Genomic DNA, 27,994 nt, shown 5'->3' on the forward strand with positions numbered 1-27,994 from the left:
TATATAATTTTAAAGCAGCAGCTTTCAGATGATGACTGAAGTTTAGACTTTTCTACAATTCTGTTTCATCTTGAACCTTAAGACTAATTGTTCTGGTGGCTACAACAGGTGAAATTTCATTCCTGTTTGTGAATTTCTATGTAGAACGTAGTTTCAACCTATGGTTTTTGTACATTTTTAAACTTTTCATTATCTGAATCAAAATTCAAATTCAGTATAATCCAGTTCCATTGTAAATACCGCTTTCTCTACGTACAGCTCATTCAGTATATTCCCACCCGGGGAGCTCGGGTCCCTTTCTCTCATCGTGTTTGAGAACGAGAGTGTGACTAGAAGTTTACAAGTCATGTTTGACCAACCTTATCAAATTCTTTGTAGAAGTAAACGATAAAGTAAACATGGGAAATAATATTATAATAATAATAATCCTTGCGTTTGATATAGCACCTTATCACATGTTCGAGACGCCTCAAAGCGCTTCACAGAATATACTGTAAAGTGAATTGACTGTATATTTTGTGGCCAAAACGCAGCAGCCAATTGCGCACAACAGCGTCCCACAAACAGTCGTGAATTGAGTGACCAATTTTATTATTGTTTTTGGTTTTGGAGGGATTATTATTAGGCTCTGTGTGGAGTAAGGAAACTTGCCCAAGGTTTCGCCCTGCCTGGAATTGAACTCAGGTCTCTCGCTTGCAAAGCGAGTGCTCTAACAACTGAGCCACAGGACTCCACAAGGAGTTGTGTTGATGCAATTGTATTACAACAGGCACTGAGTCAGAGAGAACAACAATTCTGCCAGCTGTGTACAAACCTGCCTTTGTCAGTGTCATGTAAACTTCATGCAAATGGTAAACTGGCAGTTGAAATGAGCCTGTTGGCATTCTGTTGTTTGTCCTTCTCTGGCTCTTACCCCAGGCCTGGCAGGGTTCCACCATCCACCAATGCAGTTCTCTGGAAGGGAGTTCACTCTTGAGTGTCCGGTTACAGCATTCAGTCCTGGGCTGATCTTCCCAGCGTGCTTCCTGCCAGCCTCAATGTTATTTCACTGTCTTATCCAATAAATCACTCAATCACTTTGTTGCTGTGTACAAAATGGCCATCACAATTGTTTACAAATTTACAGTCCATCTCTACACTTGACAGCAACTCCCTGTGAAATGCTTTATATGAATATGGATGGTTGAATGTTCACAGCACAGAAGAAAAACTTACTGGTGTCTTTCCTGAAATTGCTCTTTGCAACTCTAAGCCCGTGTTTCTTGATTTGTTGACTTGGTGCATCCGAAGGCATTGATCTGGGTTTCCTTTCTCAGTCCATTTAAAATGTTATACACGTCTATAAGATCCCTTCTGAGTCGTGTTCTCTCAAGACTGAAGAGCCCAAGCTTGCAATATAGCAATATAGCCAAGCATCCTGTTTGTCTTAGTTTATTGCTGTTTAACATAGTGAGCGATGAGACACCCCAATATCTCTTAGTAAAAATATTTGCATTTGATAAAGTGTCTCTCACGTTGGGAGGACGTCTCAAACGGCTTCACAGAAATTACTGCAAAGTTCAGTTTATACACAGCAATATCCCAAAAAGAGTTGTGAAGTAGTTGACAATTTTATTTGAGGGTTGTTGACCAGGACGCTGGGATAGAGAAACTCCTTCCTCTTTTCCAATTGCAGTGCCCTGTGCTGTAACATATGACACCTCACCGCTGTGTGTTGGACCTCACTGTGCTCACTACACAGATTGTGCACCAGACTGCAGTTCTCTGTCAAGCAGCTTTAGATGTTTCAGTGTTATAGGCACCACATCAAATGCAGGGATTATGATGTAATTATTTCCCTTTCCTCGCATCCCGATTCGTCATATTGCCTACTTCCGTCCGTACCTCACAACAAAAGGAGCTGAAACCCTCATTGACGCCTGTGTCACTTCCCAGTTGGACTATTCCAATGCCCTCCTCACTGGTCTCCCCAGGTTCACCATACGTAAAATTCAACTAATTAAAAACTCCGCCTCCTGTATATTCATTGGCATGAACCTCCGTACCCGCATAACACCCGTCCTTGCCAAGCCCCCTGGCTCCCAATTGCTGAACCACTCAATTTCAAGATCCTCTCACTCATTTTTAAATCCCTTTATGCTCTTGCATCTCCATAACTATCCAATTTGCTTATCCCCCACTCCCCCACCCGCTGCCTCTGCTCGGCTGGCTCCAGCCTCGTGTTCGTCCCTCATTCCCTCCAGTCCACCATAGGTGGCCATGCCTTTAGCCACTATGCCCCAAAACTTTGGAACTCTCACCCTCAATCGCTCTGCCTTGCCTCCTCTCTACCCACTTTCAAATTCTGCCTAAACACCTTCCTTTTTGATTGTGCTTGTGGTCACCCGCCTCCTCCCCTGGTTTGGGGTCAGACTCCGCCACTGTCAAGCGCTCTGGGATGCCACCCATAGTGAAGAGTGCTATATAAATGTTACTGATTCACACGACACATAGAGTGAGCTGGCCTGGTTGCTCTCTGCCTGATACATTGTGTTTACGTTGCTCTCTCTCTGACTTGACAAACTGCTTTGGCTCATTGGATTAACATACTTTCCATTCCAGGCATGGCTAAGACAGGGTAAACCTGTTACAGGTATCAATGGCCAAAATCAGGGTCACACCTTCTATAACTGCTGCTCCCAGACCAACATAAATAGCACATGTAATAAATACGCACTAAATGGTGAATCAGTCACCAAGGGCAATTTCACCATAATAAACCTTTTGTTAGATTTTGAGCCTTGTTGCATCGTCCGGAAGTCTCAAAGTGCTTGTAAAGTGTAGTGACTATATTTTTTGGAAGAAATGCAGCAGCCAATTTGCACACAGCAACGTCCCACAAACAGCCATGGAGTGAGTGATCAATTTTATCTGGGGGATTGTTGGTCAGGACATCAGGAGAATCTCCCTTCTCTTTCAAATAGTGCCATGGGATCTTTTAACATCCACCTGAACAGGCACAGACAGGGCCTCAGTTTAACATTTCATCTGAAGGACAGCGCCTCTGACATTGCAGTGATCCCCCAGTATAGCACTGGAGTGTCACCCTGGACTATGAGCTCAACAGTCCAATGTCCCACGACACGAGTTGTGGTCCATAGATCATTCTGCTCGTCCAACCCAAACTCATTCATTCCCGTTTGAACTAGAAAATCGCTGCTCTCTTCCCTCTGATCTCGTGACAGCTTGTGAGTCTCAGCACCAGGGCCCGGGACAATATTTTACAAAGCATGTTTGTAAAAAATACTAAAAAAAACAGTTTCAGTACATCTGGAAGCAGTTTGTTATCAACGTTTCTTGCACTCTCTTGTAAATGACGTCCCAGGCATTGCTCCCACACACAGACACTATTTGGTTCTGTCTGCGCTGAGGAGATAAAACGGCTGAGACCTTTTGATAATTAGGTTATGTTACCGAGAGAGAAGCCATGAAGCCTGTTGGGTTTTATTTGAAAACCTTATTGTTTTTCCTGTAAAGTATTGAATTGTTGGTTAAACTTTACATTTTTTTATACTTTGTTTAATTCTATGGTTACTACCTTTGGAGTCGGTGTTTGTATATACCTCAATTTAGAACATCTGTAAACAATTAACAACAAAATTACATTTGTAAAGCACCTTTCATGTCAATGTCAGGAGGTCGTCCCAAGGTGCTGAAAGCATTTGAAATTAAAAAACAAAGTTCTTTATTTGGCAAAGGAGCTGGTGTGATCGAAATGATTTATGCAGACTGTACAGCATGGAAGCAGGCCACTCGCTCAACCAGTGTGTGCCAGGTTTATATTTCCACTTCACAGGAGTTACTGTAAAGTGTAGTGACTGTTTTATAGCCAAACACAGCAGCTAATTTGCAGCCAGCGGGCAACGTCCCACAAACAGCCATAGAGTGATTGACAATTTTTATTGGGATTGTTGGTCAGGTCACCGAGAGAGAAACTACTTTTCTTTTGAGTAGTGCCGCAGAATCTGTAACGTTCACCTGAACAGGCAGCCTGGACCTTGGTTTACTGCCAGTCACATCCGTGCGTTCAGGAAAGCTCAGGGAACAGCGGCTGCAGTGACTGAGTTCCTGGAATCAAGGCACAACATGGAATGTCCCAACCTCACTGAGCAGCCTATACAAACACAAGCACCCGAGCAGCATCACAGCCCCCACCGCTCAGCCTACAGGACAACAACCAGAGCGGGCAGTGACTGGCACCCGGAGAGATCAGGGCAGCGACTGGCACAGGGAGGGCTGGCAGTGACTGGCACCCGGAGAGATCAGGGCAGCGACTGGCACAGGGAGGGCTGGCAGTGACTGGCACCCGGAGAGATCAGGGCAGCGACTGGCACAGGGAGGGCTGGCAGTGACTGGCACCCGGAGAGATCAGGGCAGCGACTGGCACAGGGAGGGCTGGCCAGGGGAGGGCTGGCTAGGGGAGGGCTGGCAGTGACTGGCACGGGGAGGGCTGGCCAGGGGAGGACTAGCAGTGACTGGCACGGGGAGGGCTGGCCAGGGGAGGGCTGGCAGTGACTGGCCAGGGGAGGGCTGGCAGTGACTGGCACGGGGAGGGCTGGCAGTGACTGGCCAGGGGAGGGCTGGCAGTGACTGGCCAGGGGAGGGCTGGCAGTGACTGGCCAGGGGAGGGCTGGCAGTGACTGGCACGGGGAGGGCTGGCAGTGACTGGCCAGGGGAGGGCTGGCAGTGACTGGCCAGGGGAGAGCTGGCAGTGACTGGCACGGGGAGGGCTGGCCAGGGGAGGGCTGGCAGTGACTGGCCAGGGGAGGGCTGGCAGTGACTGGCACGGGGAGGGCTGGCAGTGACTGGCCAGGGGAGGGCTGGCAGTGACTGGCCAGGGGAGGGCTGGCAGTGACTGGCCAGGGGAGGGCTGGCAGTGACTGGCCAGGGGAGGGCTGGCAGTGACTGGCCAGGGGAGGGCTGGCAGTGACTGGCCAGGGGAGGGCTGGCAGTGACTGGCCAGGGGAGGGCTGGCAGTGACTGGCCAGGGGAGGGCTGGCCAGGGGAGGGCTGGCAGTGACTGGCCAGGGGAGGGCTGGCAGTGACTGGCCAGGGGAGGGCTGGCAGTGACTGGCCAGGGGAGGGCTGGCAGTGACTGGCCAGGGGAGGGCTGGCAGTGACTGGCCAGGGGAGGGCTGGCAGTGACTGGCCAGGGGAGGGCTGGCAGTGACTGGCCAGGGGAGGGCTGGCAGTGACTGGCCAGGGGAGGGCTGGCAGTGACTGGCCAGGGAGGGCTGGCAGTGACTGGCCAGGGGAGGGCTGGCAGTGACTGGCCAGGGGAGGGCTGGCAGTGACTGGCCAGGGGAGGGCTGGCAGTGACTGGCCAGGGGAGGGCTGGCAGTGACTGGCCAGGGGAGGGCTGGCAGTGACTGGCCAGGGGAGGGCTGGCAGTGACTGGCCAGGGGAGGGCTGGCAGTGACTGGCCAGGGGAGGGCTCACACACACCGACAGCCTTTGTTACTTGAGTAAAGTTCGCGCTGATTGTGAAAGCTGAGCTCGGATTGCGCACCGTCTCAGCACCAACCAAACTGTGGGGACAGATAGAGAGACAGAGACGGACAGAGAGAGAGACAGACAGAGAGACACAGAGAGAGAGACAGACAGAGAGACAGAGACGGACAGAGAGACAGACAGAGAGACACAGAGAGAGAGACAGAAAGACAGACAGAGACGGACAGAGAGACAGAGAGAGAGAGACAGACAGACAGAGAGAGAGACAGACACACAGACAGACAGAGAGACACAGAGAGAGAGACAGACAGACAGAGACAGACAGACAGACGGGTGGATAGAGGAAGTTGGAAAAGAGACTGAGCGAAGGAAGGAGAGTGTGTGGGAGGAGGAGAGGGAAAGTTGGGAAGAGGCGCCGCCCTCAGTCCGCGAGCGGCGCTGAGTGGGTTAATGGTGTCCGCGGGGGTCGCGGTGTGGCCGCTGCTCTCTCTCCTCTGTCACTCCGGAGTCCGGTGTGTGGACACAATCCGAGGATCCGTCCCGCAAGTCAGATGTCCTGAGGTGAGATTCCCACTCCCTCTGTCAACCCCGTCCCCCCCCCACCCCCCACCCCCCCCCCCCCCACCCCCCGTCTCCCCCTCACCCCCCACCCCCCCCCCACCCCCCCCCCACCCCCCCCCCACCCCACCCCACCCCCACCCCCCCCCCCCGTCTCCCCCCCACCCCCCCCCCCCCATCCCCCCGTCTCCCCCCCACCCCACCCCACCCCCCGTCTCCCCCCCCCACACCCCCCCCCACCCCGGTCTCCCCCCCACCCCGGTCTGCCCCACCCCCCCACCCCGGTCTCCCCCCACCCCCCCCACCCCGGTCTCCCCCCACCCCTTGGGGTTTAGGTGGTTCTGGTTGGACTATAAGCATGAAATTTGCCAGAGAGAACTCCAATGGTAAACTGGGGGTTTAGCTGCGGGTTTAGCGGGGGTTTAGTGGGGGTTTAGCTGCGGGTTTAGTGGGGGTTTAGCTGCGGGTTTAGTGGGGGTTTAGCGGGGGTTTAGCTGGGGTTTAGCTGCGGGTTTAGTGGGGGTTTAGCGGGGGTTTAGTGGGGGTTTAGCGGGGGTTTAGTGGGGGTTTAGCTGGGGTTTAGCTGGGGTTTAGCGGGGGTTTAGCGGGGGTTTAGCGGGGGTTTAATGGGGGTTTAGCTGGGGTTTAGCTGCGGGTTTAGTGGGGGGTTTAGCTGCGGGTTTAGTGGGGTTTAGCTGCGGGTTAGCGGGGGTTTAGCAGGGGGTTTAGTGGGGTTTAGCGGGGGTTTAGTGGGGTTTAGCGGGGGTTTAGCTGGGGTTTAGCTGCGGGTTTAGTGGGGGTTTAGCTGCGGGTTTAGCGGGGGTTTAGCAGGGGGTTTAGTGGGGGTTTAGCGGGGTTTAGTGGGGTTTAGCTGGGGTTTTAGCTGCGGTTTAGCGGGGGTTTAGCGGGGGTTTAGCGGGGGTTTAATGGGGGTTTAGCTGGGGTTTAGCGGGGGTTTAGCGGGGTTTAGTGGGGGGCTTAGCTGGGTTTAGCTGCGGGTTTAGTGGGGGTTTAGCTGGAGGTTTAGCTGGGGTTTAGCGGGGGGTTTAGCGGGGGTTTAGCAGGGGGTTTAGTGGGGGTTTAGCGGGGGTTTAGTGGGGGGCTTAGCTGGGTTTAGCTGGGGGTTTAGTGGGGGGGTTTGCGGGGGTTTTTAACTGGTTAAACTCCAGGAGTTACCCTAATCCAAACTGTGGAAATTTCAAGCCTTAGCTTTTGCCAAACTGTGTCTAACCTCCGGGCAGAGAGTACCCCTTTGCATTCCAGATGTGGACAGTTTTATGTGAAGGCGGCATCCACCGAACTGTCTGGTTTGGAATCCTGTTATGGAGTCCTGTAGCTCAGTGGTTAGAGCATTCGCCTCGCAAGCGAAGACCTGGGTTTGATTCCCGGCAGAGTGAAACCTTGGGCAAGAAGACGTGAAAAGCGCTATATCAAATGCAAGCATTATTATTATTAATATTCTCTCTCTCTGTGTGTCTCTCAATCTCCTGATTTTAATCTTTCTACCTCACCTACATTCCCACTCAGCCTCTCCTCCACAGTAAACAATGAAAACCTGGGCTCTACATTAATGATAATAATAATCTTTGCATTTGATATAGTGCTTTTCACATCGGGAGGACGTCCCAAAGCGCTTCACAGAACTGTAAAGTGAATTGACTGTATATTTGTGGGTGAACGCGGCAGCCAATTGCGCACAGCAATGTCCCACAAACAGTCGTAGATTGAAAATGACCAATTTATTATTGTTTTTGGTTTTAGAGGGATTATCATTACCTCTATTAACACAGCGTTGGAGTCCACATTTTGTCAAATTCTTAAACACTGTAATTGTGGCTGTCACTGTGAAGCCGGTTTAGGAAAATTTATTTTTAAGATTGACAGAAAAATGGATTTTGAAGTTAAAACCAAATTCAGCAATTTGCCAAATTCTGCCTACTCTGAAGTGTTAGGTTAATTGAGTAAATCTAGAGCCAGGTCTGACCTTCCTGGATCACCCTGACCCCAGGGTTTGAGACTCAGCTGACTCTCAACTACGCTTATCGTGTGTCAGCCCGGCTCAGAGGCAAAGGTGGATGGCAGCCAGAACATAAGCAGAAGGTTAAAAGGACATTAAGGTGTCACTTTGGCTCAATCACCAGCACCTTCCAGGTGGGAGTCAGGATGTTGCGAGAGTTGGGGGTGAGGTGAACAGTCCAGGCACTGGCAGGTGCTGGGGAGGGAAGGTGAGGTATTTACAGGAAGAGTTTGTTGCTGGGAGAACGTGAGGTCCAAAGGTTTAATTCCTGTAGCTGATGATTAACTCATTCAGAGTTCAGCTTCAGGTCAGAAAAACAATAATCCTTGCCTTTGATACAGCTCCATTCAACAACAACAACTTGCATTAATATGGCGCCCTTTATGTGGGGTTGCGTTCCAGAGTGCTTGACAGTGGCGGAGTCTGACCCCGAGCCAAGGAAGAGGGGGGTGGGGAGGTGACCATAAGCACGATCAAAATAGATGGTCTTTAGGTGGGATTTGAAAGTGGGGAGGGAGGGGGGCAAGGCGGAGGGATTGTGGGAGAGCTTCGGGGCGTAGTGGCTGAAGGCATGGCCGCTGGTGCTGGAGCTGAGGGGATGAGGGACAAATAGGAGGCTGGAGCCGGCCGAGTGGAGGCAGCAGGTGGGAGTGCAAAGCACTTCACGGATATGCTGTTAAATGACTTGGTGTTTTGTAGGTGAACATGGCAGGCAATTTGTGCATTGTATAGTCTGCCAATAGCCGTGGAGTGAGTGACTGATTTTATTTGGTGGATTGTCAGAAAAGGCAGAGAAAACTACTTACTCTTTTCAAATACTGCTGTGGAATCTTTAACGTCCATCTGAACAGACCGGGCCTCAGTTTAACATCTCATCTGAATGATGGCACCTCTGATAATACAGCGCTCCCTCCCCCCCCCCCCCACCGCTGACTGGAGTGTCAGCTCAAACTATGTTGTGAGGGTTGGGGGTGAGCTCAAAGTCCCAACCTAGGGCTTGAACCCACAACCTGGTGACTCAGGGATGAGAGTGCGAGAGACTGAGCCGGGCTGACACACATACCCCATTAACATTTAACTGTGCTGAATTTGGCATTTTTAAAAATTGAGTCTGAATTTTGGTGAAGGGTTGGGATAGCTTTATTCTGGTGACTGAAACCATCTGAAGAAGTTTGAGAATATTGGATTGAACTATGTGATAATTATCACATCGCCAGACAGTGTGATCCAAACCCTGTTATGCACAGGTTTGTCACTGAGTCCCAACCACTCCCCACGTTCGTGTGTGTACTGGATCTGGCTCTTACTGTGTGTGAGTGTGTAAGCGTGTGTGGTGTATCTAAATAATAAATAATAATCCTTGCATTTGATATAGCGCTTTTCACACCTCTCGAAGTCTCAAAGAACTTCACAGAATAGACTGTAAAGTGAATTGACTGTATATTTGTGGGCGAAATCTGTGTATTTTTGTGAGTGTTCTGTGTCTCACCTTTTCACACAGTTATGATGTTTAGTCAGACAGTGCTGTGAGCTCGTGCGGCTGGATAGACAGTGTGTCAGAGAGTGTCTGCCTCTCTGTCAACTGTACCTGGGACAGGCAGAGTGGGGGTGTGTGACAGGCAGAGTGGGGGTGTGTGACAGGCAGAGTGGGGGTGTGTGACAGGCAGAGTGGGGGGGTGTGACAGGCAGAGTGGGGGTGTGTGACAGGCAGAGTGGGGGTGTGTGACAGGCAGAGTGGGGGTGTGTGACAGGCAGAGTGGGGGTGTGTGACAGGCAGAGTGGGGGTGTGTGACAGGCAGAGTGGGGGTGTGTGACAGGCAGAGTGGGGGTGTGTGACAGGCAGAGTGGGGGGGTGTGACAGGCAGAGTGGGGTGTGACAGGCAGAGTGGGGGTGTGTGACAGGCAGAGTGGGGGTGTGTGACAGGCAGAGTGGGGGGGTGTGACAGGCAGAGTGGGGGTGTGTGACAGGCAGAGTGGGGGGGTGTGACAGGCAGAGTGGGGGGGTGTGACAGGCAGAGTGGGGGACTATGTGTGACAGCAGAGTGTTTGTGTGTGTGACAGGCAAAGTGGGGGTGTGTGACAAACAGAGTACGGGGCTGTGTGACAGGCAGAGTGTGTGTGTGTGACAGGCAGAGTGGGGGTGTGTGTGACAGGCAGAGTGGGGGTGTGTGTGACAGGCAGAGTGTGGGTGTGTGTGACAGGCAGAGTGGTTAAACAGAAAGGAATCATTTAATGAGAGTGTGAGCAGCGTGAGTATGAGCAGTGACTAATGTCTCTCTCTCTCTCTCTCTATGCGTAGGGCTTGTCCTGTGAGGTGAAAGGTAAGTGTTTAATTTGTGTTACACAGAACATTCATACTCTGTTTGTCCGAGATCCTGAGAGACAGTTTACGTGGTTAGATACTTATTCACACACTCATTCATACTTACATATTCACACCCACCCACACACTCACAAACACATTCATGCACTCACACACACACACACATACATACATACGTACATACTGCGACAGATCTCATCGCTAATATAAACCCGCAAAGTGTGTTTCCCGCTTAGGATGAACTAGGTGGCCTCTGTGCTCAATCGTTCTCTGTGAGTGCGAGTTCCCTATTCTAAGATATAACTTCACTAATGAGAGTCAACACGAAGCTTCTGTCAGAGTCCTCCACACCAGCAGATTGATGTAGGCTCAACCTATGTATGTAAATCACCTCCTTCCTGATTTGAACAGAGACTCGAGAAGCACGATTAAGAAAGCTTAATGGTATTTTATTGGTTTTTCAAACACAACCGTATGCGTTACTTAACTGTTCTTTAAATATTAAAACAATTGCAACATTGAATAGTATTCCCTAACACACTATACTATACATGGACATAGACAGACTGCTAAAATGGGCAGACAGGTGGCAGATGAAGTTTAATGCAGAGAAATGCGAAGTGATACATTTTGGGAGGAAGAATGAGGAGAGACAATATAAACTGATGGTACAATCTTAAAGGGGTGAAGGAACAGAGAGACCTGAGGGTTCTTATAGGTAAATCTTTGAAGGTGGCAGGAAAGGTAGATAAACCTGTTAAACAGCAAACGGGATACTTGGCTTTATAAATAGGGGCATAGAATACAAAAGTCAGGAAGTTATGATGAACTTTTATAAAACACTGGTTAGGCCTTAACTAGAGACTGTGTTCAGTTCTGGGCACCGCACTTTAGGAAGGATGTCAAGGCATTGGAGAGGGTGCAAAGGAGATTTACCAGGATGGTACCAGGAATGAAGGACTTCAGTTATCAGGAGAGGATTAGGATTATTCTCCTTGGAGCAGAGAAGGTTAAGAGGAGAATTAATAGAAGTTTTCAAAATAATGAGGGGATTTGATAGGGTGAACAAGGAGAACCTATTTCCACTGGCGGGTGGGTTGGTTACCTTAGGGTACCAATTTAAAATAGTTGTTAAAAGAAACAGGGTCTGTGAGTATCTGGAATGCAATGCCTGAAAGGGTTGTGGAAGCCGATTCAATAATAAATTTTAAGACAAAATTAGATAATTATTTGGGGATGACAAGTTTGCAGGGCTATGGAGAGAGAGTGGGGGAGTGGGATTGAATTGGAAGCTCTTTTCAAAGAGCCGGCACAGACACGATGGGCCGAATGGCCTCCTTCTATGCTGTATAATTCTATGATTCAAAAGATCCATCTCATTCAGAACTCTGCCGCCCACATACTGACCTGGACCAAACTCCGTACCCACATCTCACAGTTCTGGCCAGGCTTCACTGGCTCCCCATCACCGAACGGATCGAATTCAAGATCATCGCACTCGTGTTCAAATCCTTTCACTCTCTGGCACCTCCCTACCTCTCCGACCTCCTCACTGCCCCATCCACCACCCAGCACCTCCGCTTATACTGGCACTCGGCACTCACACCCTCCGTCCCACCATCAGAGGTCTCGCTTTCAACCTCTACGTCCCGAAACTCTGGAAGACTCTCCCTCAATCTTTCCGCCGTTTCCCTCTCTCCCCTTTTTCAAGTTCTGCCTGAAAACCTTCCTCCTCGACCGTGCTTATGGCCACCTCCGCGCCCCACCCCGGGCTCGGAGTCAGGCTCTGCCACTATTAAGCGCTCTGAGACGCTACTCTGTGTGGAGGGAGCTATATAGGTGCAAGTTGTTGTTCTTGTTGTTTAACATGTTAGTAAACAACAGNAAAAACAATCTTGACTCAGAGGATTCTTCCTGAAGTTAGGCACGCACCTTTTTGATGACAAAACAAGGTGAATAGGAACCGTGAGTCATTTGGGCTCGCGCCTTTTAAGGGCATTAGACCCAACCTCTTTTAGAAAATATCAACTGATATTTTTCCCGGCCTAATTGCATTGTATTACAGTGACTCCACCACTTGGATCCTTGCAACCCTCTTTTTCCTTCCAAATTGTTTACCTTTAAATGAAAATACTGTCTATGGACTTTAAGATGCTCTTGAAGCTATACGCCATATGCTCGTTTCTGTGTATGAGCAAGTAATAGCACAAACATCAAGCTTTCAATAACAGACAGGCTTACTGAAGCTCTCAACAATAGATAGGCACAAATATACGTGAAAGAAGATTAAGAAACATAAATAATGGGGTGTCCGTAATACATACATATACACATGCACACATACACATATATCGGTGTCCTGTAGCTCAGTGGTTAGAGCACTCGCTTTGCAAGCGAGAGACCTGAGTTCAATTCCAGGCAGAGGGCGAAACCTTGGGCAAGTTTCCTTACTCCACACAGAGCCTAATAATAATCCCTCCAAAACCAAAAACAATAATAAATTGGTCATTTTCAATCTACGACTGTTTGTGGGACATTGCTGTGCGCAATTGACTGCCGCGTTCGCCCACAAATATACAGTCAATTCACTTTACAGTGTGTTCTGTGAAGCGCTTTGGGACGTCCTCCCGACGTGAAAAGCGCTATATCAAGTGCAAGGATTATTATTATTATTATACACATACGTATACTTTCAGACACATGCACATACATATGGGGTTAGCATGACAATGTAACAGTCTCTGGATGTGGAAGTCTTCATAAAGAGAAATGATGGGAGCCAGTGGAATGCCATTCCTGACCTGATTATTTCCTCCAGATAAACAGCTCTGTCTCCCCGGGAAGGACATCCAGCAAGTGTCAGGACGAGTCCTGCTTCTCTCAGGCCTGAGCACCTCCAGCGTGCTGCACTGTGAGAGCCCTGAGCTGTGCTCCCCGTGTGTGCAGGTCCACGTCAACCTCTCCGTCTCTGTCTCCATCCCTGACTCCAGCTCCATCTCCAGCTCCGGTCAGTTCAGCTGCTAACAGAGTCTCTAAACAGCTCCCGCTTGCCTCAGGCACAAAGGGATTTGGAGCTCGGAGGCCGAGTTCAGAAGGTCTCCTTGTACAGAGGCAGTGGTTGTTATTTTTCACTTGCAGAAACCCAGCACCATGCTTAAGAGTATCCAAACCAGACTGAGTTCCATACTTCCCACCCCCACATGGAAATTCCTGTCTGAAGGGATGCATCCTGCTTATCTAATTTGCTAGTATTAGTCACAGGTTGACAAGAGCCAATACTCGGGAACCCCAGAGGAACTGTATTGGTCATTAAAGGTGGAAGCAATACTATAAAAAAGACAACTGGATATTTAGTTTTATGAACAAAGACAGAGAAACCACAAGCAAGGAGGTGATGGGGAGCTGGTTAGACAGCATATAATAATACTGTCGTCATAATAATCCTTGCATTTGGTGCAGGGTCCCTATCACATCATTGAGACATTTCACAGTGCTTCACAGGGCCTACTGTAAAGTGTAGTTACTGTATTTATAGGTAAATGCAGCAGCCAACGTATGCACAACAATGTCCCACAAATAGCCAAGAAATAATTGATGATTTTCCCTGGGGGATTGTTGGCCAAGGCACTGAGAGAGAGACACTTCTCTTTTTCAATAGCTCCGCTTGTTACATTGAGCAATACAGAAAGGAAACAGGCCAATAATCGGTCTTTATAATCCACACAAGCCTCCCCACCTCTGTCCCTATCCCCTTGTGTCCACATCAAGTTTTCTCTTAAATGCATTGAAACTTTTTGTTCCAACCACAGCTCCCGGCAGTGAGTTCACCAGCCAGCCTCTGTGTGAAGAAGTTCCTCCTAAACTCTCTGTTAGATCTGTTGCTGACAAGCTTAGATTTATACCGTCATCTCATCTATACCTGGAAACACCTGATCAAATCCTTTCATAATGAATTTACAATTTGTTCCTCACCAGATATTTATCCAGTTCATTTTTTAAAAGCATTAATTAACACAAGATAAAATCCAGGTTTCTCCCGATATTGCTTCTGTCCTCTCTCAATCTGATCACCTACAAAGAAACTGCCAGGCTGGTTCAGTCTCTGACATTTTTATTAAATGTAACATTAAACCGAGGTCCCATTTGCCTGTTCAGGTGGACGTTAAATCCCATCATACTGTTCAAAAATAGAAAAGAGTTTCACTCTCCTGGTGTCCTGGCCAATAATCCCCCAAATAAAATTGGTCACTCACTTCATTGGCTGTTTGTGGGACGTTACCGTTTGCAAATTGGCTGCTGCGTTCACCCACAAAATACACAGTATGTTCTGTGAAACATTTTGAGACATATCTGCAATTTGATAAGAAACTTCCAAATACAAGGATTATTATTCAAATTCCACTCAAGGTGACAGGAAATTTACTACAATGATTCCAGGGATGAGTGGAGACTGAGGGAACTGGAACTTTTTTCATAGAAATAAAAAAGGTTGAGAGGTGACCTGATCAAGGTCCTTAAAATGACGAGCGGTTTTGATAGTCAATAAGGGTTGTGTGTGTGTGTGTGGGTGAGGAGTGTGTGTGTGGGTGTGGGGTGTGTGTGAGGTGGGTGTGTGTGGGGTGTTTGTGGGGTTTGCGCGTGTGGGGTGTGTGTGTGGGGTGTGTGTGGGGTGTGTGAAATGTGGTGTGTGTGTGGGGGGTATGTGTGTGTGTGGGGGTGTGGGGGTGAGGTGTGTGTAGGTGTGAGATATGTGTGTGAGGTGGGTGTGAGATGTGTGTGGATATGGGGTGTGTGTATGTGGCGTGTATGTGAGTGTGGAGTGAGGGTGTGGGATGTGTGTGGTTGTGCAGTGTGTGTGGATGTGGGATGTGTGTATGTGGGGGTGTGTGTGGGGAGCTGTGAGGTGTGTGAGGGTGTGTATGTGGGGTATGTGTGGGGTGGGTTTGGGGGCTGTGTGTGTGGGGGTTTTGAGAGGTGTGTATGGTGTGTGTGTGTGTGGGGTGTGTGGGTGTGGAGTGAGGGTATCTGGTGTGTGTGGGATGTGTGTGGGTGTGTGTGGTTGTGGAGTGAGGGTGTGGAGTGTGTGTGAGGAGTGTGGGTGAGAGGCGTGTGTGGTAGGTATGGGTCTGGAGTGAGGGTGTGTGTGTGTGGGGATGTGTGTGAGGTGTAGGTGTGGAGTGATGGTGTGGGGTGGGTGTGGGGGATGTGTGAGGAGTGGGGTGTGAGGTGTATGTGGTGTGTATGTGTGTGGGGTGGAGTGTGGGTTGTGTGTGTGTGGGGGAGTGGGTTGTGTGTGTGTGTGTGTGGTGTGGGGAGGGAGGTGGGTGGACTCTAGCTGCTGTGATAAGATTGGGGCCAAAATCACAAAGATCCTGGCTGAAGTGGAGCTGGCTGTGAGCCTCACTGATGTGTCTGTGGCAGGTCTCACGAGGGGCTTCAGCGGAAATTGGAGCAAGTCCAATGGAAACATGGGCAGCACCAGGGGAGAAGGAAGTGGGGAAGCTGCTGGTGATGATGATGAAGGTAAGTGTGAAAGAGAGGAGGTGCAAATAATACACAGGCCTCTGTTTCTGCACACTGTCTCTATTCATATGTTAAAGTACTTTCACCCACACCCACACATACTCACACAGATTCACACACACGCGCACGCACAGATATACACGTACAGATATCCTTTGTGTTATATCATGCCCCATCTCAACAACAACATGCATTTATATAGCGCCCCTCATGCAGGGTAGCGGCCCAGATCGTTTAGCTCAAACCCATCATACTCAGACCAGCCCTGTTTCACTGTCTGTTTGTTAATCTGCCCCTGAGAAGAGTGTGAGAGATGATTTCTGATAAGACTTTTTACGATAAGTTTAAGATTATCCCCCCACCGTGTCCCATGTCAGATCCTTGGCCAAACGGCACTCCTGCACTCTCTGTGATTAGCAGAGGAGCTGGGTTCAGCGTCTGTGCTGCTAGCTCCCTGCCCTTCCTCACCCACACTTCCCCGGGATCCCCACATTACCCTGGAGTACATCACACTTTACCCCCCGAACCCACACCCCCGGGGTGTTCCAGCTCTGTCTGAGACAACGGTGATCTTTGAACTTTAATGGCTCATGCTGGGTGAGTCAGTGTCAGCCTCCTTTCAGCACAAACACTATTTGTTTCACGTTCAGAAGCTACGTGTAATCAAAGGTGCTATTTTTAGCCTTATCTTCAGTTGTTTAATGTCAGACAGCGTGACGCCAATTTACTACTTTTCAAGTGAAATGTAGCTTCACTCGCTCCCTCTATCCCTCTCTACCTCCTCCCATCCCTCCTAAATATCCGTGGAGTGAGTGACCAATTTTATCTGGGGAATTCTTGGCCAGGACACTGCGGAGAAAAACTCCCAACTCTTTTCGAACAGTGCGTCGACATCTTTAACATCCACCTGAACAGGCAGATGGGACGTCAGTTTAACGTCTCATGAGAATGACAATACAGCGCTCCCCGAGCACTGCATTGGAACATCAGCACAGACTGTGAAGTCACAGTCCCGACATGGGACTTAAACCCACTTGCTTCTGGCTCAGGAGAAAGTGTGTTAGCCTGTGCTGGCTGGCATGTTAGTTGGTTGGTGTTGTCTGTGTAACAAACAATCTCGTCATTTTCCTCACAGACACGATGGTAATGTACATCATGTCCCACCAGGATGAGGGGGGAAAGCACAGCTGTGTGGAGCTCCAGATTGAGCTGCCTCCCCCCAAGCCCAGGCACAACAGGGCAGGGGAGGAGGGGCCTGTGGTAAGTGTGAGGGAGGAAGACTGGCAGGGGAGGCAGGGCCTGTGGTAGGGTGTGAGGGAGGAAGATGCTGGCCTTTCACACTGTCCCTCACTGATTCATCCTATTACCCAACACCGTCGCTCCTGCAGGCATCATCGGACATACTGTTGCCTGGGAAGCTACAGACACGAGACTGCGCGAGCCGCAAAGTGTAGTAACTTGGACGTTGTGTGGTTTTCCTTTGGTCAGTCAGGTGTCTACACCGTGACCCGGCACTGTGATCAGCCAGGTGTCTGACCCACACAGATGCCCATTAGCATGATCAGATGGGTGTCTGATACACGCCCGTGATCAGCTGGGTGTCTGACCCATACCATAACCCGTCACCATGATCAGCCGGGTGTCAGGACATGAGTAGAAACTCCCTGCTCTCTTTGGATAGTGCCCTGGGATCTTTAACGCTCACCTGAACAGGCAGACAGGACCTTGGTTTCATGTCTCAAACGAAGGACAGTGCCTCCGCTGACTGTCAGCGTAGACTGTATGAGCTCCAAGTCTTCACATGGGCCTTGAACTTATAATCTTTTGACCTAGAGGCGAGAGCACTATCAATTAGGCCAGGCTGACAGTGTGGAGGAAGGTTATATTTGGTACAGGGAATTGGGATTAGGATAGATGTCACCACTGGAGGACCAAAGTCCCCCACTGATGGAACCTCGCAGTGTTTGGTAGATTTCTGTGGTTCGGTTCTACTCTCTCCGGTGACGTTGGCGGGTAAAGCCAGGCCGATGCTGATGAGAAAAGTGATTTGATTTTTTTTCTCAGGGCACCGTGGAGTTCAGCTGTTTCCCAGCATCCATGAACACTAACGTTCTGATAACAGTTTTCACAGACCCCAAATGGGAGGAGCCTTGGAACCTCACACACAAAGTGCCAGGTCAGCATGCGAGCACACACTACCCTGATCACTGCTCAGAGATAGGAACATAGCTCACACACTGCAGCACAAGAGCTCTGTGTACAGACACAGCCAATCCATCCAAACGGATTATTGTGAGCCTATTGGGCCTGGAACTTAGGCTCTGGCTCTGACATATAAATCCAGAAGCTCAGGCCTGGAGGCTTGGCCCTGGTAATAGGATGCTGGAGACCGGAGATGGAAAGCTCCAGTTACACTACTGAGCAGAATAATGCTAGGGTTTGGGGAGGGGAATTATCACTTAGATTATTATTTTCTAACACTTTTGTTGTGTTTTAACAGACTGTTCTGTGAAGGATTTCTTGAATATTAAATCGTGCGAAGGTGAGTAAGAGATGTACCATTGTGACAGTGGAGAGTCTGATAGCCTGAGAAGTGCTGTGTGACTGTCTTTCTGTTTATCACAGTACCGGAGCCCTGCGTTAGGCTGGAGGACGTGGAACAGAGAGCTGTGGTGATTGTTCCTGACAATTACTTCCTGAGGTTCCTGTATGATGTGATGCCAGAGTTTGAGAGCACAAATCCCCAGGACTCCGGCAAACTGGTGAGGAGGCGCCCTGACACCATTAATAGCCTTAGATTTTTTGAGTAGTAGTAGAGTTGATTTTTGGTTGGGTTGAGTCCAGATTCTTTGTGTGGATGGTGTTTGGGACATGAAGCTAAACAGACGTAACTGTGGGTGAGGAGGAAGACATGGCTGACTATTGGTCCAGGCTCAAACCCAGGCTCCCAGGCTCTTTCTTGGTTCCATTCCCGTTATTTCAGGAACTGTTACTGGAGTGGCCTCCAGGGACCACGTCTGGTTTTAGTTCTCAATTACTGTAATGGCTACAAACACAACACCTGTCAATAACATGCTTTCATATTGTCTACTCACAACTCTTTTATATCATTCTTTCCAGAAGGAGACCGAGGTGCAACGGAGCTTCCGAGACATTGTCCCTTGTCTATGTATCGAGGTATGTTTTAGGCTTCAGACACCCAAACCAGACTGAGAGGTTAATGTGTGGTCAGGCTTCACATTGGAAGGGGCTGAGCTAGGGACAGGCAGATCCCTCCTCACTGAGCGGAATCATCACACAATCAAGGCATGGATTTCGTTATGGCTTCTCAGTGTTTCAGTAAAGCAATGGAATGTTAGAGAGCTCGAGTGGGGGGCGAACACCAGCACAGACACAATGGGGAGAGAGCAGGGAATGGGATTAGAAAAGAGAGCTCCAGTGGGGAAGTGAGCACCACTTGTGATAAACTCTGATGGTGTCTGACCCTCTCTCTGAAGGTGTGGTCAGCGTCAATGGCAGACGCCTGGAGACGAAGAAAATGTCCCTTTTCAAAAAGTGAGTTTGGTGACTCTCTTTCTACCTTTCTCTTTCTCTCCCTCCCTCTATGTCTTTTGGGGCTTGTGGGGGGGCGAGTGAGCAGGGTGAGTGTGAGCAGGATGAGTGTGAGTGGTGAGTGTGAGCGGGGTGACTGTGAGCAGGGTAGGAGTGAATGAGGTAGGTGAAAGGCACTATACAAATGTAATTTTGTTGTTGTTGTATAGTCAGTGCTGATGTTGGTACTCACTGTGTTGATGATCACTGTATTGGTGTAGCCCCAGGGTTCAGGGGGAACGTGTGGCGACTGAGCCGACTGCAGGTGGAGGCCAGGGGCTTGGCGCTGCAGTGGACATTCTCCGCCCCCTGTAATGTGTCCGGCCACATCACACTCTGCTCCAGGTCACAGAGCGGGGAGTGTCAGGAGGTCAGCGGCTCTCGGCAGCAGCTTCATATTAATGTAAGTCAAAGATTCCAGCCCCAACAGTGCCAGAGCACTGGAGCTGTGTCATTGTGTGTGTGCCTTCATGTCTGTGTGTGTGTCATTGTGCGTGTGCCTTTGTGTCTGTGTCAGTGTGTGTGACTGTGCTAGTGTGTGTCTGTATCAGTGTGTATCTATATCAGTGAGTGTGTGTGTGTGTCAGTGTGTGTATATTAGTGTCACAATCTGTGCGTGTGTTGGTGTGTCACAATGTGTGTGTGTGTGAAAGAGATAATAGAGCGTGCAGTGTATGTTTGTGTAGTTGTTGCTCTGTATATTGAGGTGGGAGGAAGTGACAATGGTCCTGGGGCTGAAATGAACATCACTGAATCCTGAGACACAACTGATTCTCCCTCTGAACAACTCCTTTTCAGACACTGAGAGAGTTCAGGGACGTGGAACCACACCCTTCGCTCTGCGTGCAGGTAATAATAATAATCCTTGCATTTGATATAGCGCTTTTCACATCAGGAGGACGTCCCAAAGCGCTTCAGTGAATTGACTGTATATTTGTGGGCGAACGCGGCAGCCAATTGCGCACAGCAATGTCCCACAAACAGTCGTAGATTGAAAATGACCAATTTTTATTATTGTTTTGGGTTTTGGAGGGATTATTGTAACAGATCGTTAGACACAATTACCAATACAATCTACATTTACACAGCACCTGTCATGTGGGGAGGATGTGTCACAACAACAACAACAACAAAATTACATTTATAGAGCGCCTTTCACGTCGAGAGGACATCCCAAGGCACTGGACAGTCAGGGGTCAGAACCCGAGCATGGGGAAGGGGTGGGGTAGGGGTGAGGGAAGACAGAGAGGTGGGAGGGTGACTGAAGGCACGATCAAAGAGGAGGGTCTTGAGACTGGCCTTGAAGGAGACAAGGGAGGAAGCGAGGCGAAGGGACTTTGGGATGGAGTTCCAGAATGTGGGGGCAGAGAGGCTGAAAGCCCGGTCACCAATGGTAGGGCGGGTCGGGTGGGAGACAATGAGCAGGCTGAACGGAGTCAGCAAGTCAGAGAGGTAGGAGAGGCAAGGCCATGGATGGCCTTGAAAGTGAGGACAAGGATCTTGAATTCGATCCTTTGAGGGATGGGGAGCCAGTGGAGTCGGGCGAGGGTGGGAGTGATGGGGTCGCGGAGCCTGATGCGCGAGAGTACACGAGCTGCAGAGTTTTGGATGATCTGCAGCTTGTGAAGGGAAGAGTTGGGAAGTCCGATGAGGAAGGAATTTCCATAATCGAGCCTTGATGTAACGAATGTGTGGGTGAGGGTTTCGGCAGCCTGAGGGGTGAGGCAGTGGTAGAGTCTGGCAATGTTGCGGAGGTGGTGGTAGGCAGTGCTGGTCATGGTGCGGATGTAATAATAATAATCCTTGCATTTGATATAGCGCTTTTCATGTCTTCTCGACGTCTCAAAGCGCTTCACAGAACAGACTGTAAAGTGAATTGACTATATTTGTGAGCGAAACGCAGCAGCCAATTGCGCACAGCTGTGTCCCATAAACAGTTGTGGATTGAAAATGACCAATTTTTTATTATTGTAAATAATGTCGGGATGTGGGGGAGAAAGGACAGCTCAGGGTCAACAAGACACCCGGGTTCCTGATTGGCTTAGTGAGGTTGAGTGTGCAGTTGTGGAGGCTGATGCTGCCAGCGCCCGAGGTGCGGAGGCGCTGGCGTGAGCCAATCCTCGGTCTTGCTGACATTCAGCTGGAGAGAGTTGTCCCTCGTCCAGGACTTGATGTCGGACAGGCAGTCAGTCAGGATGCCAGTAGTCCTGGAGTTGAGGGTGGAAGCAGAGAGATAGAGTTGGGTGTCATCCCAACAGTGCAGGAGTGGGAACCCAGGGCCGTGGGAGGGGAAAGATGACTGAAAGTACAGTCAGAGAGAGATTTCGAGATGGACCTTGAACGAGGTGAGAGGGGAAGAGTCAAAGGGAGTCTGGGATGGAGTCCTCATCTTTAAAGCTCTCCTAGGTCTTGCTTCTCCCTACCTCTGTGACCTTCTAAAACCTTACCAATCTTTCCACTTCCTCCACTCCACATCCCCACTTCGAAATCTAGTTTAAATCCGGGCTTCACTGGCTCCCTGTCGCAGAACGGAGCAATGTCAAGGCTCTCACTCTGATTTTCAAATCTCTTCATGCCATGACACCTCCCTATCTCTCAGAGCTACTCGCCACTTCTCTACTCACTGCCTTCACTCAGCTGGCTAAGGGTCTGCTGCACGACCCTCGTTCTCTCCGCTCCACAATTGACGTCCGTGCTTTCAACCTCCACCCCCTGAATCTCTGGAACTCCCAGCCTCATTTCCTCTGCCAGCCAGCCTGGCACATCGGCAGGTCTTGGAGGGGAGACCAGTGACTGAGTGGGCAGGGAATCCTCCCACTCAGGTAAGCAGGATGCTTCCCTCCAGGGAGAGAGTGCGTACTCCATTCCAAAAATCAATCTATCTCTGGAATTTCCACATGTAGGTGGGATGCATGGTTTGGGTTGGGCATGTGTATGTAGTGTATGTGTATGTAGTGCACATGTATGTTGTGTGTGTATGTAGTGCGTGTTAGTGTTAGTGACAGTCTCGGTGAAATCACAGTGGTGAAGCAAGCTGTGGCCCTGAGTCAAGCCCTTCCTGATAGTGACGCTGTCACATATCATGGAAAGCATCTCCACTCAACCTGGGAGCAGTGGGGAGTGTCTGACTGGCAGTGACTGTGTGCGTGTATGTGTGGGTGGGGCTGCTCTCCTTAGTGATGGCAAAGTCTCCAAGAAACTCAGAGGTTAATCACTTATTAAACCAATTACCAAGTGTGTTTACCTGAAGCAGTAATTCCACAATGTGTGTTACATTCACTTGGGAATTATAACCTGGTTGATATTGTTCCTCCTGTTTGTTCAGGTTATCTCGGAACCTTACATCAATCTCACATGTCCTTTTGGTGAGTAGATTACGGGAACGTCGGATAAACTGCTTGGATAATCTAGTCTGACTGGTTCTGTGACATTTTTAGAAATGAAGGAGGAGCACAATGACTGCGTCAGTGCCCCAGCGCTCGGTAATACACCTGTCTACACTCCACCCCACAGGCTTTTTCATTATTAATTTGAGAAATCGCATTTGAATGTTTGTTTGGTGAAGTATATGTGTAGCCTGGCTCAGTGCGTGCAGCCCAGCTCAGTGTGTGTAGCCCGGCTCAGTGTGTGTAGCCTGGCTCAGTGTGTGTAGCCTGGCTCAGTGTGTGTAGCCCGGCTCAGTGTGTGTAGCCTGGCTCAGTGTGTGTAGCCCGGCTCAGTGTGTGTAGCCTGGCTCAGTGTGTGTAGCCTGGCTCAGTGTGTGTAGCCTGGCTCAGTGTGTGCAGCTTGGCTCAGTGTGAACTATGCCACAGGATCACACACTGAGCCAGGCTACACACTAACCCGGGCTACACATACTGAGCCAGGTGGACATACTGAGCTAGGCGGACACACATACTGGGGTGATTTCAATACAAACCTCTTCCTGCCTCCTATTTGATAACTAGAAGCCAATCAACCTGAAATCCCTCCTAGATTACCCTGCTGAAGCTTGATTTTCTTAATAAACACCAGCCAACAAATTAGATTGAATTTTCCACAAATCTGTCGGTTGTAAATTTTGCAGCAGAATGGTGAGAAAAGAGGAATTCAGGGACTGACACTGGGCAGTCTGATATAATCTCAGCAGGCAGTCTGATATAAACTCTCAGTCACTCCGCTCCTTGTGTGGGTGGCCTGCGAGCTGTTTCTGGGCCTTAAGCTCACTTTTATTCAAGTCCCTCTCTTTGTCTCTGTGCAAACACCTGTATCTGCACCAATGATCCTGTGTGACAGACCCTGACCCTGAGAGACAGACACTGATCCCAGTGACAGGCGCTGATGCGGGATGACGGGGTGATAAGTGATGTAGAGGTGCTTGCTGTTGTGGCTGATGTGAGCCAATAATTGCAGAGACCCCTGTCCCGTGGAGCGTGGACATGCAGTTGCTGGTGAAAAACGTGACACTGATTGTCCGACACCCGACCAGGATGGACTTCTCAATGTGTGCACTGAATGGAGACGAGTGTGAGCTCCTCACACCCACGATTCAGGAGGTCAGTCAATCCACGACTGTTTGTGGGACATTGCTGTGCGCAATTGGCTGCCGCGTTCGCCCACAAATATACAGTCAATTCACTTTATAGTATATTCTGTGAAGCACTTTGGGACGTCTAGAAGACGTAAAAAGCGCTATATCAAATGCAAGGATTATTATTATTAGTAGTAAATGACCAACTAGTGACTATTCTCCTTGAAAACCTGCAATACTTTCCAGAATTAGATAAGCAGGATGCATCCCTCCAGGGAAAGAGCGAACATTCCATTCCAAGAATCTATCTCTGGAATTTCCATGTGTAGGTGAGATGCATGGAACTCGTCAGTTTGGTTTGGATATTCTTAAGACATCCGTTAGGGCAAAAATAATCAATGTTACAGAAAAATTTGCCAACCAAACAGCTAACCACAGGGCGGACAATCTAATCTGGGGTCAGCGACCAATCCCATTAAAACTCACGTGGGAATGCTCCTCTGGGAATAGATTGGAGCACAGTTCCTGCAGGTCATGTGGCCTACGTCCAGTTACAAGAAAGCGTTCCCACATTTGTGCAACTAAGAATTTTTATCAAGGAATTTTATTAAGAAACATATTCTCAGGCCCAGAAATATAACACATCAAATAATTCTCCATGAGGAGGGAGGACTGAAGGTGAGGAGGGAGGAGTGTGAGGTAAGGAGCGCAGAATGAGGGGCAGTGTGTGTATGCTAACGACTTTCACTTCTCTTCCATGTTTGACGAAGATGGCTGATGGGAAGCACTTTCACATTTCAAACCTGTCTGCTCCCCGCTGCCTGCAGGTCAGTGTCCCTGTGAGAGATTTCACATCTTTATAGCAGCTTATACCATCAAAATATCTGAAGTGCTTTGCAGGATTTACTGTAAAATGAGGTGACTGTGTATTTTGTCAGCGAATGCAACAGCCACTTTGCGAACAGCTAATGGAGTGAGTGATCGATTTTATTTGGGATGTTATTGGCCAGGACACTGGGAGAGAGAAACTCGCTTCTCTTTTCAAATAGTGCCAGGGGATTTTTAATGTCCACCTGAACAGGCTCACACCGCGCCTCAGGTTAACATCTGGCAGCTTAGCCATAGCGAATAGTCAGGTTGTCTGGAGATTCAGGTGAAGGTTGTGCCATGCCTCTAACAATTCTTGTTGTTATTCATCAGTTTATGTCATTCCATTCAGCTTCTGTTAACCCTGCAAACCAAATCCCTAACAGGTAGGGTGATCCTAGCTGGACAAGCAGCAGGGAATCAACCAATGACAAGCTATGTGGTTTTCGCTGGTTAAATTCCAGCAGTTACCCCAACACACACTCTGGGGTCCCCAAGTCTTGGCTCTTGTTAACCTAATATTTCGGAATAGGTAAGCAGGATATGCATTTCATTCTAATGAACATCCCTGGAATTTCCATGGGTAGGTGGGATGTATAGAATTCTCAGTTTGGTTAGGATATTTGGATATTGCATGACCAAAAAATCGACTCTTATGTCTAAATCATCTGACAAGATTCCTTCCTTTCAGATCTGGAGATCAGACGTGAGTTTTTCAGCCCGAGTTACTGTTTGTCCCTTTGATACCTGTAAGTCCTTGTCACCAGCGCATCATCAACAACAACAGTTCACACAGCGCCCTTCATGTAGCGTAACATCTCAGAGCGATTACCAGAGATGGTGTCAGACACTGAGACAGGGAGAGGGGGAGGGGCAGGTGGGCATTGGCGAGGTCAGTGAGGCCGATGTAAAGACACAAGTTAGGGTGGGATGGAGGAGGAAGGTGTGTGTGTATGGAGGGGAGAGGGGCTGTGTTTGTGTGGGGGAGGGGCTGTAGGTGGGGGGAGGGACTATGTGTGTATGGAGGTGCGGAGGCGCTGTGTGTGTGGGGGGAGGTGGGGAGGGGCTGTGTGTGGGAGAGGAGGTGGGGAGGGGCTGTGTGTGGGGGAGGTGGGGAGGGGCTGTGTGTGGGGGAGGTGGGAGGCGCTGTGTGTGGGGGGAGGTGGGGGGAGGGGGGGGTGTGGGGGGGAGGTGGGGGGGGCTGTGTGTGGGGGAGGTGGGGGGGGGGGGCTGTGTGTGGGGGGCTGTGGTGTGGGGGCTGTGTGTGGGGGGGCTGTGTGTGGGGGGGGTGTGTGTGGGGGGGGTGGGGGGGGGCTGTGTGTGGGGGTGTGGTGGGGCTGTGTGTGGGGGCTGTGTGTGGGGGGCTGTGTGTGGGGGGGCTGTGTGGGGGTGTGTGGGGGCTGTGTGTGGGGGGGCTGTGTGGGGGGGCTGTGTGTGGGGGGCTATGTGTGGGGGGCTGTGTGTGGGGGGCTGTGTGTGGGGGGCTGTGGTGGGGGGGCTGTGTGTGGGGGGCTGTGTGTGGGGGGCTGTGTGTGGGGGGCTGTGTGTGGGGGGCTGTGTGTGGGGGGGCTGTGGTGGGGGCTGTGTGTGGGGGGGCTGTGTGTGGGGGGCTGTGCTGTGTGTGGGGGGGGCTGTGTGTGGGGGCTATGTGTTGGGGCTGTGTGGGGTGGGGAGGCTGTGTGTGGGGGGCTGTGTGTGGGGGGCTGTGTGTGGGGGCTGTGTGTGGGGGCTGTGTGTGTGGGGCTGTGTGTGGGGGGGCTGTGTGTGTGGGGGCTGTGTGTGGGGCTGTGTGTGGGGGGCTGTGTGTGGGGGGGCAGTGTGTGGGGGGGCTGTGTGTGGGGGCTGTGTGGGGGGGCTGTGTGTGTGTGGGGGCTGTGTGTGGGGGCTGTGTGTGGGGGGGCTGTGTGTGTGGGGGGCTGTGTGTGGGGGCTGTGTGTGGGGGGGCTGTGTGTGGGGGGGCTGTGTGTGGGGGGTGTGTGGGGGGCTGTGTGTGGGGGGCTGTGTGTGGGGGCTGTGTGTGGGGCTGTGTGTGGGGGGGCTGTGGTGTGGGGGCTGTGTGTGGGGGCTGTGTGTGGGGGGGCTGTGTGGGGGAGGGCTGTGTGTGTGGGGGGGGGTGTGTGTGTGGGGGGCTGTGTGTGGGGGGCTGTGTGTGTGGGGGGCTGTGTGTGGGGGGCTGTGTGTGGGGGCTGTGTGTGGGGGCTGTGTGTGGGGGCTGTGTGTGGGGGGGGCTGTGTTGTGGGGGGGCTGTGTGGGGCTGTGTGTGGGGGCTGTGTGTGGGGGCTGTGTGTGGGTGGGGGCTGTGTGTGGGGGGCTGTGTGTGGGGGGGCTGTGTGTGGGGGGCTGTGTGTGGGCTGTGTGTGTGGGGGGGCTGTGTGTGGGGGGGCTGTGTGTGGGGGCTGTGTGTGTGGGGGGGCTGTGTGTGGGGCTGTGTGTGTGTGGGGGCTGTGTGTGTGGGGCTGTGTGTGGGGGGGCTGTGTGGTGGGGGTGTGGGGGCTGTGTGTGGGGGCTGTGTGTGGGGGGCTGTGTGTGTGGGGGTGTGTGGCTGTGTGTGTGGGGGTGTGTGGGGCTGTGTGTGGGGGTGAGTGGCTGTGTGTGGGGGCTGTGTGTGGGGGGGCTGTGTGTGGGGGCTGTGTGTGTGGGGGCTGTGTGTGGGGGGGCTGTGTGTGGGGGGGGCTGTGTGTGGGGGCTGTGTGTGGGGGGGCTGTGTGTGGTGGTGGTGTCCTGGCCGCTGACCTGTGTCTTGCAGGTGTCCGGGGCCGGTGGCCGCTGGCTGTTGCTGTTGCTGTTGCTGTTGCTGTTGCGGTGGTGGCGGTGCTGCTCGTCGCTGACCGGAGGTGGAGAGTGAAAGGTACAGACACATCAGCTGTGGCCCTGACGTTCAAATACTGGGAACAGCGCAACTTTGCACATGAAAGAGTTCAGAAGGACACTGTCTCACACACACTGCTCTCCAGTGCCCAGTGACACTCTGTGTGTGTTGCTGTGAGTGTGAAGCCTCCTCTCTTGTACCTTTCATCCTTCAATATTATAAGGGAATAATTATTTGGTTAGGACAAGTTTGCAGGACTACTGGGAGAGAGTGGGGGAGTGGGATTGAATTGGAAGCTCTTTTCAA

The 27,994-nt window shown here is 50.6% G+C and overlaps 1 protein-coding gene across 1 annotated transcript; it reads left to right on the forward strand.

Annotated features, from left to right (window-relative positions):
• The first annotated feature begins 5,789 nt into the window (after window positions 1-5,789).
• LOC103190464 (interleukin-17 receptor C) lies at window positions 5,790-27,793 on the forward strand. Its single transcript, XM_042339683.1, has 17 exons — window positions 5,790-6,051; window positions 10,365-10,386; window positions 13,207-13,395; window positions 15,810-15,911; window positions 17,047-17,171; window positions 17,976-18,087; window positions 18,412-18,453; window positions 18,537-18,673; window positions 19,032-19,088; window positions 19,409-19,466; window positions 19,724-19,905; window positions 20,301-20,351; window positions 22,828-22,867; window positions 23,895-24,037; window positions 24,783-24,839; window positions 25,571-25,585; window positions 27,626-27,793. Exons 1-17 carry the CDS (start codon window positions 5,941-5,943, stop codon window positions 27,722-27,724), a joined length of 1,542 nt encoding a protein of 513 aa, XP_042195617.1. The 5' UTR covers window positions 5,790-5,940; the 3' UTR covers window positions 27,725-27,793.
• The last annotated feature ends 201 nt before the right edge of the window (window positions 27,794-27,994 follow it).

The sequence above is a fragment of the Callorhinchus milii genome, unplaced genomic scaffold, assembly GCF_018977255.1.
Source record: "Callorhinchus milii isolate IMCB2004 unplaced genomic scaffold, IMCB_Cmil_1.0 Scaffold12, whole genome shotgun sequence".
NCBI lineage: Eukaryota > Metazoa > Chordata > Chondrichthyes > Chimaeriformes > Callorhinchidae > Callorhinchus > Callorhinchus milii.

What these genes read in the sequence shown, in the direction of transcription:
- LOC103190464 (XM_042339683.1), top strand. Translation starts at nt 5,941, where the DNA reads ATGGTGTCCGCGGGGGTCGCGGTGTGGCCGCTGCTCTCTCTCCTCTGT. An exon ending in CAGCTCCATCTCCAGCTCCG is followed by an intron (nt 13,396 to 15,809) that starts GTCAGTTCAGCT and finishes TGTCTGTGGCAG; the next exon opens with GTCTCACGAGGGGCTTCAGC. An exon ending in AAAATGTCCCTTTTCAAAAA is followed by an intron (nt 19,467 to 19,723) that starts GTGAGTTTGGTG and finishes GTATTGGTGTAG; the next exon opens with CCCCAGGGTTCAGGGGGAAC.